Source organism: Lissotriton vulgaris, chromosome 1_1 (assembly GCF_964263255.1).
Source record: "Lissotriton vulgaris chromosome 1_1, aLisVul1.2, whole genome shotgun sequence".
Taxonomy (NCBI): Eukaryota; Metazoa; Chordata; class Amphibia; order Caudata; family Salamandridae; genus Lissotriton; species Lissotriton vulgaris.
In genome coordinates, this window is record NC_141685.1 from 2,133,625,306 (window position 1) to 2,133,639,331 (window position 14,026).

Sequence of the window (14,026 nt, forward strand, 5' to 3'; positions counted from 1 at the left end):
GTGGGTTAGAGGTCTCTAAATGAGGCTGCGTAATCGTGGGTTAGAGGTCTCTAAATGAGGCAGCGTAACGGTGGGTTAGAGGTCTTTAAATGAGTCTGCGTAACCATGGTTTAGAGGTCTCTAAATGAGGCAGCGTAACCGTGGGTTAGAGGTCTCTAAATGAGGCAGCGTAACCCTGGGTTAGAGGTCTCTAAATGAGGCAGCGTAACCGTGGGTTAGAGGTCTCTAAATGAGGCTGCGTAACCTGGGTTATAGGTCTCTAAATGAGTCTGCGTAACCGTGGTTTAGAGGTCTCTAAATGAGTCTGCGTAACCGTGGGTTAGAGGTCTCTAAATGAGGCAGCGTAACCGTGGGTTAGAGGTCTCTAAATGAGGCTGTGTAATCGTGGGTTAGAGGTCTCTAAATGAGGCAGCGTAACGGTGGGTTAGAGGTCTTTGAATGAGTCTGCGTAACCATGGTTTAGAGGTCTCTAAATGAGGCAGCGTAACCGTGGGTTAGAGGTCTCTAAATGAGGCAGCGTAACCCTGGGTTAGAGGTCTCTAAATGAGGCAGCGTAACCGTGGGTTAGAGGTCTCTAAATGAGGCTGCGTAACCTGGGTTATAGGTCTCTAAATGAGTCTGCGTAACCGTGGTTTAGAGGTCTCTAAATGAGTCTGCGTAACCGTGGTTTAGAGGTCTCTAAATGGGGCAGCGTAACCGTGGGTTAGAGGTCTCTAAATGAGGCTGCGTAATCGTGGGTTAGAGGTCTCTAAATGAGGCAGCGTAACGGTGGGTTAGAGGTCTTTAAATGAGTCTGCGTAACCATGGTTTAGAGGTCTCTAAATGAGGCAGCGTAACCGTGGGTTAGAGGTCTCTAAATGAGGCAGCGTAACCCTGGGTTAGAGGTCTCTAAATGAGGCAGCGTAACCGTGGGTTAGAGGTCTCTAAATGAGGCTGCGTAACCTGGGTTATAGGTCTCTAAATGAGTCTGCGTAACCGTGGTTTAGAGGTCTCTAAATGAGTCTGCGTAACCGTGGGTTAGAGGTCTCTAAATGAGTAACGTGGGTTTGAGGTCTCTAAAGGTCTCCGAAAAAGGCAACGGAGCACTTACCTTTACAGGAAGACAAATACGAGACTTCAGTAGTCATAGGGCAACGGTCATTAAAATTTGGTGATGTCACTTTGCTGTAGAGGTGCGTGTAGTTCATTACAGAGACAACCTACTATTAGTTTAGTTTAGACACGAGAAAGGCTGAAATCCGATATGTAGTGTCTGCGGTGAGTGAAAGTTGGTCATGGTTCCCGGGGCCAAAGCACTTGATTGGCCCACTGCGCCCAAATGATTGCCGATGCATTTCTGCTCCCATCTGGGGGGGGCAGAGAGTCCATTATCCCCACTTGCTTGAAGTCCCATGGCAGCCTTGCTACACCCCTCGGTATAAGAGTTGGACCAGCCTGCCGCCAAACTTTCCTTCGCTATTGCTTTTCCACAACTTTTTTTGAATAGCAGGTCATTAATGTATCTTTGTGTTTTTTAAACTTGGATTGCATCTTTTCAAATGTATTCTGCAGCTAAATTACATTTTGAAGTGTTCTATCCCTGTCGTACCAACTGTTTTGAGTGTCAGCCTTCAGTCTTGGCCCGTGGCTTCTAAAGGTCACACACGTGGCTACTTAGAGGTTTCTTTGACTTGCCTCTGAAGACTGTCCTTGGCTGGATTTTGAACACGGTTCAGAAGTAGCATCTTTAAACGTCTTTTCCGAACGTCTTTCGCCTCAGCCTCTCTCGGACATTGTATGACTGTAAGAAAAACGACCTGGCCTTGCCAATCACCGTTCCAGATAACCGCCAACCTGTACGGCGACCGCTATTTCCAAGAAACTATAAAAATATTCTACTTTTCGTTAAAGAAATGCCTTTCAGTTTTAAAATGAAAAAAGGTGCGTCCTCTTCTGTATTTAAATTTTAAACAAGATCACTTAGCTGCTCTGTATCTTTTTGCGTGCATTTAAAAGTTTTGCTATCCAACTTTCACGCCCCAGGGGAAGCAAAGACTAAAATAAGGGCTGAAATGCCCCAAGAGGGAGGGAAGAGCATAGGCATTCCTCAGGCCAGTGTGTAAGTGGATTCGGTGCACGCGGGCGACTTCTAGCGCGTCAGCTTCATGAAGCGCGCGGGCCGAGGATCGCATCTGAATGCCGGCTGCTGTCTTTACAACTCACCTCTTGAATGTTCCGCTTGGCTCGACTGTCAGACGGGTGCATGACCGTCCCCATCACTTTCACATTGCCACAGACCACCAACGCTTCATCCGGAGTCTCCGTGTTGATCCCTATGCGCCCGTGACAAACGACCGTCTCTGGAACATGCCCTCGCTGCCACAGCGCATCACTGTCACTCTCGAACTGCCCAGGGTTAGAGGCCTGCAAAATATCACAGACAGGGAGTCAGTGGCGCGAAGTCAGCTCTCGTTACTGCATCCCTCAGAGCACGCGGGCGCCCGGAGAGCAGGCGGCAGTGCTACCACCACGCCTGGACGCCAGTGCTTGTTTATTGAGACACTTGAAAGAAAAGTACCAAGGCAAATTACACACGACAAGGACTGCATATCAAGGAGACGATTTTCAATGAGTCTTGACTACTGCAGAGGTCTACTGGTCTCTTACCTGAAGGACAAATGTATTGGACCTCTGAGTTCAGAAGGGCTAGCCATGACCTTTTGAACCTAATCAATCAACGTAGGCTTTGGCCTCTTCAAACACATTTGCCGCACACTAATAAGTACATGATAAAGATGCTAAATTCTAGCCTACTGTTACATTCTAGTATTATATTTTTCTATAATATATTATAACGTATTATAGATTATGTTCAAAAATTATATTACATTAGGCTAAATTATGTCACGTTACATTGTATTAAATTATATTGTAATATTTTCTAAAATCTAAAATTAATATATAGTATGTCGTGCCATATATATGGCAGTTACATTTTTTCTAATTTATAAATAAATTAATAAAAAGAGAAAAAAGTGTTGTGTATTCACATACACTGCTTTGTTTAAAATAAAAAAAATAAGAAACTATTGTCCATGAAAATTGAATCTACAATGATATGTTTAATCAATCAGTAACCATTTTGCTCATTTTGGTAAAAAAAAAAAGTCTTTGGGCCTCATTATGATGTTGGTCGGTAAGCCTCCAACCACTCGTCGGAGGCTTACCAACCGACATCGTAGGTTTGCATTCCGACTGCCGAATTATAATGATTGTTGGAGTGTAAACCGGCCTGTCAAACCGACTGGGTTCCGACCGGATTACAAGGAGCCCATTGGCCAGTCGGAAGCTGCCCATAATCCCTAACAGACCGCCGTTCCGCCGTCAGGATTATTAAATCGTTTCTTCACAGTATTTCCATGTCGGGCTTTCCAACATGGAAGGCCTGTCAGAAAGCGACTTTACGGACCCCTAGGAGGGCCCCCTTCCCTCTGCTGTCCATGGTTGTGGGCCTGTGCCCCTCTGAAAATCCCTGCACCGAGTGGCAGGCACCATGAGGTGCCTACAGCATGGTGCAGGGATTTACACAATCCGCCCGCCACACAAGCTCCCATAGGGAAATGAGAGTTTGCGATCGCACCATGTGCGGTCACATCATAACACGGTGTTCGGAAACGGCAACCTATGGTCAGTCAGTTCCCACACATAGACAGACGGACTGACATTGTAGTAGGGCCCTCTGTGTGGTTTAATGTTAACTAAATTACACTTGTTATTCCATGGGGGGCTACTGTAAAATCACAGGTTTTCATTGCACATAAAAACATAAACACTAGTCGTTTTCACTGTTTCTTTTTGCTTTACTGTACATTGATTGTATAATCAGATGAACTAGCAGGTACCAGGCCCAGCTCTCCCTGTGATGCATTGCTCTTGCTCCTGTCTTCTCCTTGCTTTTCCTTGCTTTTCCCTCATTTTCACTGCTTTCTCCTTGCTTCCCCCCCATTTTTTGAGTGCCTTCTCCTTGCTTGTCCCTCGTTTTTGCTGCTTTTCTCTCAGTTTTTTGAGTGCCTTCTCCTTGCTTTCCCTTTGCTTTCCTGGCTTTGTCCCTGCTTTTTTACCTGTTTTTGAGTGCCTTCTCCTTGCTTTTCTCTGCTTACTCCCTGCTTTGTCCCTGTTTTTTTTCACTGCTTTCTCAATTTCCCTGTTTTTTAGTGCCTTCTCCTTGTTTTTGCCTCATTTTCACTGCTTTCTCCCTGCTTTTCCCCATATATTTGGAGTGCCTTATCCTTGCTTTTCCCTTGTTTTCATTGCTTTCTTTTTTCTTTTTTCTTTGTTTTTTAGTGTCTTCTCCTATGTTTTTCCCCAACTTTCACTGCTTTCACCTTGCTTTTCCCTCCCATTTTTTTGAGTACCTTCTCCTTGCTTTTCCCTCACTTTCACTGCTGTGTCCTTGTTTTTTCCTCATTGTCGCTCCTGCCCAGCACTCGTTTTTCCCGCCTTCCACCTAGCCCTGCCCACAACCTCCCAGCGTCCCTCCCTCTTCCAAGAACCTACTTAATGAAGTATGCTGAGCAACCCCATTGAGCAGGTCCCAGCCTCAGCTTTCCCTTGCTGCAGCATTGCTCTTACGCCTGCCTTCTTCTTGCTTTTCCCTCCTTTTCACTGCTTTCTCCGTGCTTTTTACCCTGTTTTTTAGTGCCTTCTCCTTGCTTTTCTCTTGTTTTCACTTCGTTCTTCTTGCTTTTTCCCATTTATTGAATACCTTCTCCTTGTTTTTCCTCGTTTCACTGCTTTCTCCTCACTTTCCCCATGCTTTTTGAGTGCCTTCTCTATCCAAAGATCCTCTTGACCTGACTGTTCAAATGAGCCTCAGGGACCTGCAATCGACTGAAAAAACAGTCGGGTAATTAGCCACGTTTTACAAATCCTAACTTATTGACTACTATGCATCCATCCCACACTCCATGTTCTTTAACATTACTTTCATAGGCTGGTGAATTAGTGAATGAGAGAATGAGTGAACACATCTATATAGCATCCCTATCAAAACTATCACAGCAATAAATTAAGCTAAACATGTAGGGAAGCAGAATTGTTTTAATGTACACTATAAAATGGGATTTGAACAAAAGTTCCAAATGGTAGTGAATTATCTGCTATTCATTCATTCATTCATTAATCTTTATTTCGGTTAAAATAACCATAAAAGAATACAATTCATTAAAAGCATCAATATACACATCAAGTACTAGTACATCAAGTGCTAGTAATCCTGAACAAGGATAATTGGAATGCACAGTATTACTGGGCCGTTAGGTTATGTGAAAACAGAAGGTTAGCTAGGGGAACCAGGTTTACAGTAGGTTTAAAATTCAAACATCAAAAAATTCCTATTTACAGAAAAAAGAAGAGTTAATACATTATATATATTAAAACATTAAAAATAGTTAGGGAAGCATCGGGGAACAGGTTGCAAAGGAGGGTTTAGGCTAGATTAGGTGGGGCTACTATAGTACAAATGCATTTTGTTTCATTATACTCACAGTTGTCACAAAGCTAGAATGTTATTACATTTTAAGACCTTTTTTCTTCCTCACTATCGGTACTGCAAGAAGGAACCTACTCAAACTAAATACAATAGTCTGAGAAGTATCACCTTTGAATTATCTGCTATATAAGTCTAGGTATCATGAGGTGGTTGTTAATTTTTATACAACTGTTCCATTGTTATTATGCTTGCTCCTATTTTAATGACATATACATGTTGGCATTAGGCACATGTAGTCTGAAACAAGCTGAAAGTGCCCACTGTATGCGTAAGCACAGAACTTGCACACTCAGCACTGTAGAACACAATTTAGCATTAGTAATTGCATGAGAGTCAGTATCAGAAAAGCAGTATAAATCTAGAAACAAGTTTCACTTTGCATCATATTAGGGAGTGTTCCAAATCACAGGCAAATGTGGATGAATATATAGCCAAAGAAGTATGCATGGAATGCTATAAAAACTTAATTTCCCGTCAAAGCTACATTGAGACTTTAATGGCCATCAGAATCCAAAAGAGGAATCAGTACAAAATGATATAGGGAACCTGAAGGGTGAGATGGGGCAGCAGCTCTGCTGCATTCCTGGAAGCAAAATGGTGGAATGGCCTGTCCTTGGCCCTTCGCTCGGTCTCAGTTCGATCCATCTTTCTTAAAGACCTTAAGACCTGGCTCTTCAGGCAGACTTTTAATTAGTTAGACTTGTGTTCCTATTAGGATTTTCTTTCTATTTCTTGATTCTGGTAATGGAGGTTTTAATCGAGTAACAGCGCCTAGAAGCTCTTCCTTGAATGCTTTATCAGTCACATTTTTTATTTACTTGATAGATAACGACAAAACGGTCTTCACAAAAACCCTGTTGCCCCTTATCCAAGAATGTTCTGAAGAAAATACTATTTATCAAATTCAATCAGGATTCATAAAGAAAGGTTCAAATACATATCACATAAGTCTTTATAGTTGCATTCTAAAAAGGAATGCGAAAGAAAAGTAAAGTACTATACATTTGGCATTTTAGAGTTCACTGCCGCAGTTAGAGTGGAGAGAAGGCTTTGGGAAAAATGGCAGGGGATCAGTATGAATCTATAGATAATCAAAATATTCTAAGATCTTAATGAGAACTCGTCTGAAGAAGTGATATATAGTGTGAGAGAAGAACAACCTTGGTTAACTCCAATATCCACCAATAACTCATCGTTATTGGCAATCATTAGTGTTAACTAAGGTTGCTTTATCTCCCCAATTTTCATTAATTGTTATAAACTGATTTTTCATATTGCAGGATAACCAAGTAAGACAGAGCTTTAAATACCTTTTTTATTGCACACTTAAAAGTGGCTTTGGCAAGGTTAGGAAACTTCTTGTAGATGCTAGAGAAAGAACGTCTGAGTACTGCATAGAAATCATTATTTCAGGCTATTGTAACTAGTATAAGTCGATTTTTTTTTACAGCAACCACATCAAATCAATTTCAATCATCCAAATCCTAAAATAGAAGAAACACCAGGGGCACATGCACAGACAAGAGCAGGTTCCTAATGGGCATAGACTGGAGAGAGCTTTCTTATTCAAACAAAGACCAGTAATTAAAAGCCTTCAATTTGAAGGAAGCCGAAGTACTAGCTACAAAACCTTCACTGATTACAACATTTTATTGAGAAAGTGAAAGAAAATTAGTTTGTAAAGGGAACTTGAAAAGGGAGATACACAATTTTAGTGATTTCTGGAACATATTGTTCAACTGTGAAGTCTACATCAGGAGTACCTGGGCCAGCTCTAGGTCGGTGCGATCGGTGCCACCGCACCGGGCGCTGAGTTGGGGAGGGGGCATCATTTTTGCAAGTATATAATCATTTTAAGAGCCCCTGCTGCCGCGTTCCTGGCCTCCAGCAATTTTTAGGCATCAATTAAAATGTCAAGATAACTCAGTCGAATGATCGACTTCGTGGAAAGAGATCACAGGTTTTTGTAGTGGAAATTTTGACTAATCCTAAGGTAGTGCAGTGGGTTAAAATGCCTGCTGCTAAGAACGTATACCACGCAGCTAACAAACTGCATATGAAGTGAATAGGTCAGTGGATTACAGCTCCTGTAAGAGAGTTTCTTTTGTTACTTGTCATTTAAAAGTCAAAATCCTAATATAGAACATTAAGCTATTAACTGTCATCAAAGAGCTGCATGCAAACTTCAAGGTATATGTTATAGCTATATGATTTTTTGCACAGTCTTTAATTATCCTAATCTTGCCAAAAGGGTTCATTTGGGTAGAAAACAATTCTTATTATAAAAGAGAACTCCTAACAATGGTGTTACGTTTTAAATTCTGAACTTGTGCATTAAAGAATAAAGACTCAAACTATATTGCCTACCAGTATTGATGACATGTCACTCCTACATTACACCTTATTGTCCTGTCTGATGTAACATTTCCTAAACAATGATTTACACACATATGATTGCCTCTGTGCAATGTGTGTGACGTAAAGCGCTCTGACACCTTACACTGGTAAGAGTGGTGCTATAAAACTAAATGAATCTGAAAGGCAGTCGATATGGAGACTTGAGGGGTACTGGTAAAGGGTGCTAGCGAGGGAATCCGTGGCAGAGGTGGTCTTTTGGGGCGCCAACACGCATTGTCGCACAGGGCGGCCCCAGTGTTAAAGCCGGCCCTGAGGAGTACCATACATGCATTTTGGGAAAAGAGGACAATTGATTATTTGTTATGGCCAGGATGAAACGTCTTGAGATTTGAATAATCTTGCAAAAAGAAAGAACAAGCAATTACCTTGTTGTAAGTGTGGTCCTGAATTGTAAGCATCCTGACAAATGTGTTCATGATCTACCCAACCAAATGGAACTAAGGAGCACATATCTACTGAAGCCTATGTAGGAATTAGGAATCAGATGAAACAAGGATTTTTTTTATCTCCCGAGTGTCTAAGACCCAAGAATGACCTGAGCTGTGATGGGAATTCTCAGAACCTAAACAGTGAACTGAATGGGTCAGGCAGATGAGGGGCATCTCCCTCAAAAGGACCTGAGAATGGAAACTGAGTACAGATGTTACTGTTTTATGTGTCGTTTTCTCCTCATCCCTTTTTTTAGCTTTTGATTTCATTTATGGATACATTCTAACCTTTGTATGCCTTATGTCAAATGTGATGATACAAAAAATATGCAGTGTGCATTGTGACCTGTGATTAGATATCTCACGTAAAGATTCATGCTCCAACTGAGATGGCTGTTTATTCACCGTTGTTCATTCGAGCACAATGTCCCTTCTTAATCGAGTGCATTAGAAAGGAAGGGCGGCTTGCTGCTCTGCGACAGCCATAGGACATCATTTATTGTAAGGTCAATATGAGGCCTGTGTCAATAATGCATCCGAGGCGTATGTGAATGATACTTAATAAACAAATATATTAAATACATTTGAGGGTGCATTGCTCACTCTAATACACTAGACCTGATCTACAACAATGCCCCAGAATATTTAAGCAAAGGCGGCTGGCAGTTTTGTTCAATAATTTACAGATGGCATGTAGTGGAAACTGGCAGGGTTGAGGTGGACATCAGTATGGTGGTCTGCACCATCATTCTCATGCCCGTTTCCCCTAGTGGCCTGCGGAGCTGTCTGGTAATATTTAGAGCTGCTACGCATCAAAAAGACCTGGTGAATAGCCTAAATCCCACCTCACCTTTGCACGCCTGTGCATGCAAGGAAATGCAGGGAGGAATCCAGGGATTCCATAGTGTAGAGAACTATGAAAATCACTAGGATTATCTCCAGGTTAGAGGACTGTAGAGTATTTACTGTTTGCCAAGGCACAGTGCTTGCGTACAACAGGGAAGGGATTAAAGAGGAGTCACATAGTGTAGGCTTGAATAGATCATTATGCCCTTCCTTAAAGCTCAAGGACTCCCTGGGTTTCGCCCAGCCTGCTGCATAAGTGGGGAAAGCCAATGGGAATCCCCACCTGAACTGCTGAGTTAGGGTAGAGCAGTCTACAGCCAGCTAGAGCAGACTGGCACTACCAGAACACCAGCACTGTTCTGGAAGAGGAGAAGGAGGGTACTATTAGGCACCCTTGCCTGCACACTGTCTTTTAATTTATGGTCTGAGAGTGGTGGTACCTTGGCAGGTGGAGAATACTGAATCCCTAAACAAAGGTCTGAAAAGGGTCCTACAATAAGTGGGAAACAATGTCTCTTACCTAACTCAAACTATCACATTTTTTTCTTCCTGAACAACTTTATAAAGTATTAGTCACATGTTCTATGATGGGAGCGCAGCTTTTGTACAGAAGTTGCTCATAGAAATATTTGTCGAACATATCTTAAAAAATACAGAGGCCTATAAAATGATTAGCGTTTTGAGATACATACCCGCACTATGATTCTGTCGGAGACACAAGCTGCCAGTAAATATGAATGGCCCTGAGTGGCAGCATACAGGCCAACCACCAACTTGAAGTACCTGAAATAAGTTAAATTAAAACACTGTAACCACATCATATTTATTTCTAAAACAGTGCAAGGTATTTATCAGTGTTTGCTAATTCAGCTATTTTTAAAAATAGCATGTTTTCAGATTAATCTGCAAGTTTTGCTTCACAAAATAATACCCCATGCTGAACATTCCTACCTGAGAAATTATTAATAACTTTGAATGTTTGCCAGTGCCTTGCCTGTTAATATCTTGTTCTGGATCCGAATAGTGCAATTCGTGAACACTTTCAAAGAGACTTCATGTCATTATGTAGACCCGCAGAAATGCGAAAGATTTCTTGTCTAAACACCCTATGCAACCAAGTACTACTAATATAAGGATAACATCCTCCACCGGATCATACACCTTGAAGGAGAAACTGTTCTGTGACCATGAACTGTTCTGCAGTAGACAGGACTGTCATCAGCAGTATAGAAATGAAGGCGCGATTGGCAGAAGCTTCTGCTCACGAGTCACCCAAGAAGCTAGATTGAAGGGTTTTGTCAGGGCCACTTTGAGGAACATCTTTTCCAGGATCACTCTTTAATTAATTGATAATGCAGGACTAACAACACAGCACATTAGACTGCTACATAGAAACTGACAGTATACACAGATTACCACGTCACGCCAGTTTGGGGATTTGCTAGCCGAGTTAATAATTCCCATATTCCTCAGTCTCCCTCTTTCCTCTCTGCTGAAATATGCTTGTCTCATTTACTACGTTCTTTCTCATGAGGTACTTCAATGTCTCTATGACACCGCCCATAGTCGCTGCGCCACGCGCTATCTTCATTCTGTCTTCTGCGGATACGGCCTTTAGAGCTGCCCAGGGTAACTGAGGGGAGACCTCATTGATGGTTTACACATGTAACACTGTGTCCTTTTCTTGCTGCTTAACCCTATCTCTGCTAAGGCCGGTACTCTCTCTGCAGCTTCCCAAACTGTTCCTTTACGCTGAAACGATTAAATGCGGCAATAAAATGATTTTTCACATACTTCATCCCCTACTTCTGATGGTGCACAATATCATAAATCCCATTTTACACTGCAACCAATTTTTCTCCGGTACAAACGCCTGAATTTATATATGCGGATGCACTAACCTGAGTTACATTACTTTGTTTATTCTCTTTAATTTAATGTTTGTCATAAATGTTGATACTGGATCAACAAACCATGGCCACAGATGGTGTATCATGATTGGTCGTAATGGAAGATTGTGCAATAAATGCTGAACTGGAACCAAAGTATAAAAACTTTAAGGAAACGTTTTCTTAAATGTTTTTTTTTATCTTTGGGGACATCATGGATGAACATTCTTGCTCTTTACTATAACACGCACAATGTATGACTGTTTTGAACAGCAATATCCCATGTGTCGGTCACGCTGGGCGTGATTATTCGTGGTCCCACCTACAACTTCTTAATGTGTTCTCGAGGGATCTCAATAGGATAGAGGTATTCCGATGGTGAATGTTTGTTGGGAGGACACCTTAGGTTGGAGAAACAGAATACATTACACCTTTTTTTACTAGAAGGTTGTATGATGCACAAATAACTCACAATAACTGAGGAATTACATGAGGATCATATATTCTGTCTGACACCTCACTGCTTTCAGACTTGTCTCTATTCCAATGCAAGATAAATCAGATGAAACCATTGTGAATGGATGAATGAATAAGATAGTGAGTTCCAGACAATGACCAGGAGAAATACAAACCCTAACACATCATATAAGCAAGATGCTGCTTTTTTCCTAGGTCTTGACATTTTCAGATTTTCATTTCAATTCAGGGATCGCAGCTGACTATGCTCTATATTTGAGGTGCGCTCTACAGCTTGTGCCCAAGACGGAGCACACCTCGCCACTGAAAGGATATCATCGCGGATACAGTGATTCCGGGCATTAATACGAGCATTAGTCTTCTCTTTTGAGTCTATAATTTCAACAACGATCTAAGAACCGCAAATCTACCCATTATAAATCGTTTACTGCTTGCTTTTAGCAAAAAGACCGACATTCTACATCATTTCTGCAAAAAAAAAACCCTATTCCAATCTGTTTCTGAGCGCAAACTAGGAGTTACCTTTGGTCCGGGTTTGGTTTGCCCTTCTTGCGCATGTTATTAGCCGTAGTCTCACTGAAATGTAACCGTCCCAGTGTTACTTTTGTAACTTGGTCTCCTGGTAAATCAACTCTGCAAAACAAGTAAACAAATGGGTTTGTGGAGGAATCATTCTTTTTTATTCGCAATTAATGTTGTTTATAATCAACACATGTTAGTCAATGACATGGTAATTGAAATAAGCATACAATCCGCATGCAACACTGCAGCCAAGAAAGGTATCACACAACATTACAACCATAGTTTGCATATGGGAAACTGAAATATTTTGGAATGCAGCCTGAATTAGAAGTCTAACTTAATCTCCAGAAACGGAAGAAAATTCCTCTGGGAACCTACAAATTAGGAGAGAAGTGGCTGGAAGGGGGTAAGAAAGAGCGGGCAGGAACGACACGTGATGGATGGAGTAACAGACTATAGACTTTCAGTACCTATGCAATATTTTGACACAGTCTGCCACCCACTAAACTGACATGGAGAAAGGCTGCAGTAAACATGCTCTAGGCTACTTTTATAGACTTTCATAGGACAGATGGTATGACTGTTCAACAAAGCCAAATAGCAACTTTTCCCACAGTTCCTATGGTACCCTCACAGGGACTGATATGGGTGCATAACATATTTACCTTGTCAGTACTGGTCGGCAATATCCACTCGCTGACCTTGTTTTCTATTTGTCAGTTACGAATGTGCCACCATTACTTTCGATGAGCATGGCTCTTGTTGACAGTTCTACCAAAATGGTACATATATCTATGTACAATCCTCCACTCAAATATTCTGGTGGTCCCCTTTGATTTCGAGCAAGATCACATATAAGGAGTGCTATGAAAGTTTAACCAAAGGCATACGGATACTATCACGTTCAAAACACGTTAAATTCAACGCATAGGAACTCATTGCATGTATGAACCAATAGAGCCAGTAGCCATTACAATTCTGAAACTCTTTTTTCAGGTCTTCATCAAGAAATTATGCCAGAATATCCTTTTTGAGTGCAGTTACTCTTAAAATGCATCTTTCATTTGTTACACGTTTCTGAGAATACAATCGTCAATTTCTCCTTTTTTGCACAAACTCCACATTATTATCTCTGTTGTTTCGTGCATGTTCATTAGAAATCCAATTGCATATGCTCTTTGTTTTTTTAACACTGCCCTATTGATTTCGGACCCTCCATGGTACTTCATCAGGGGGAACAATCAAGGTTCTTGAAAGCAACGAAACTGAAGACAAAAACATTATGTGTATTTAAAATTCACATTTAAACTACCAGAGGATCCTCCGGTGATACCAAAGAAACCACACGTACTGGTAAAGGAGCCAGAGCATCCCTTCAGGGATGATATGCAATGTATGGAATTTAAATGAGGTGCAAGAGCTTCAGCACACGACCACATTCCAAACATGTTCCATCAAGGATTCAGGTATTGTGACCCATGTTACAGAGGAGAAGCAGACACACTTACACTTATCAGTCTTCTAATCATGTGTCATCTTGAGTACCAAACTTATAAGTAAGGGGAAAGTTCCTTCCATTTATGTCTGGAACCAAAAGAGGTAGCGCAATGTGGCATCAATGGTCTCTTCTGAACCGATTTCTCATGTCTCAATGAACAGTTCTGCATACATGTAACCTGGATTATTATGTTAAACATAATGTGGTGGACTAAGTGTAAAATTATCAAAGAGTCTACAAGTAATGACGTGATGTTATTAGTATCTTTATTTCTCCACTTGGTTTACTAATAAATAGTAGCTAAAACACGAGCTTCATGCCATGTAGAGATTCCTAAATCTGTATTTAGTTTACTGTTAAATAGTACTTAACAGATTGAAAGTGAAGGCGTCCTACTAACCTAACTCACACAGTAAAA

The 14,026-nt window shown here is 41.3% G+C and overlaps 1 protein-coding gene across 1 annotated transcript in view; it reads right to left on the reverse strand.

Moving 5' to 3' along the window:
- The window catches only part of MYRFL (myelin regulatory factor like), a 1,005,707-nt gene that overhangs the window by 415,884 nt on the left and 575,797 nt on the right, over window positions 1-14,026 (reverse strand). The window contains exons 9-11 of the mRNA XM_086921958.1: window positions 12,111-12,221; window positions 9,915-10,005; window positions 2,203-2,403 (exon numbers count right to left, since the gene is read on the reverse strand). Of these exons, the coding sequence (XP_086778084.1) occupies window positions 2,203-2,403; window positions 9,915-10,005; window positions 12,111-12,221 (403 nt within the window). The remainder of the gene's footprint in view (window positions 1-2,202; window positions 2,404-9,914; window positions 10,006-12,110; window positions 12,222-14,026) is intronic.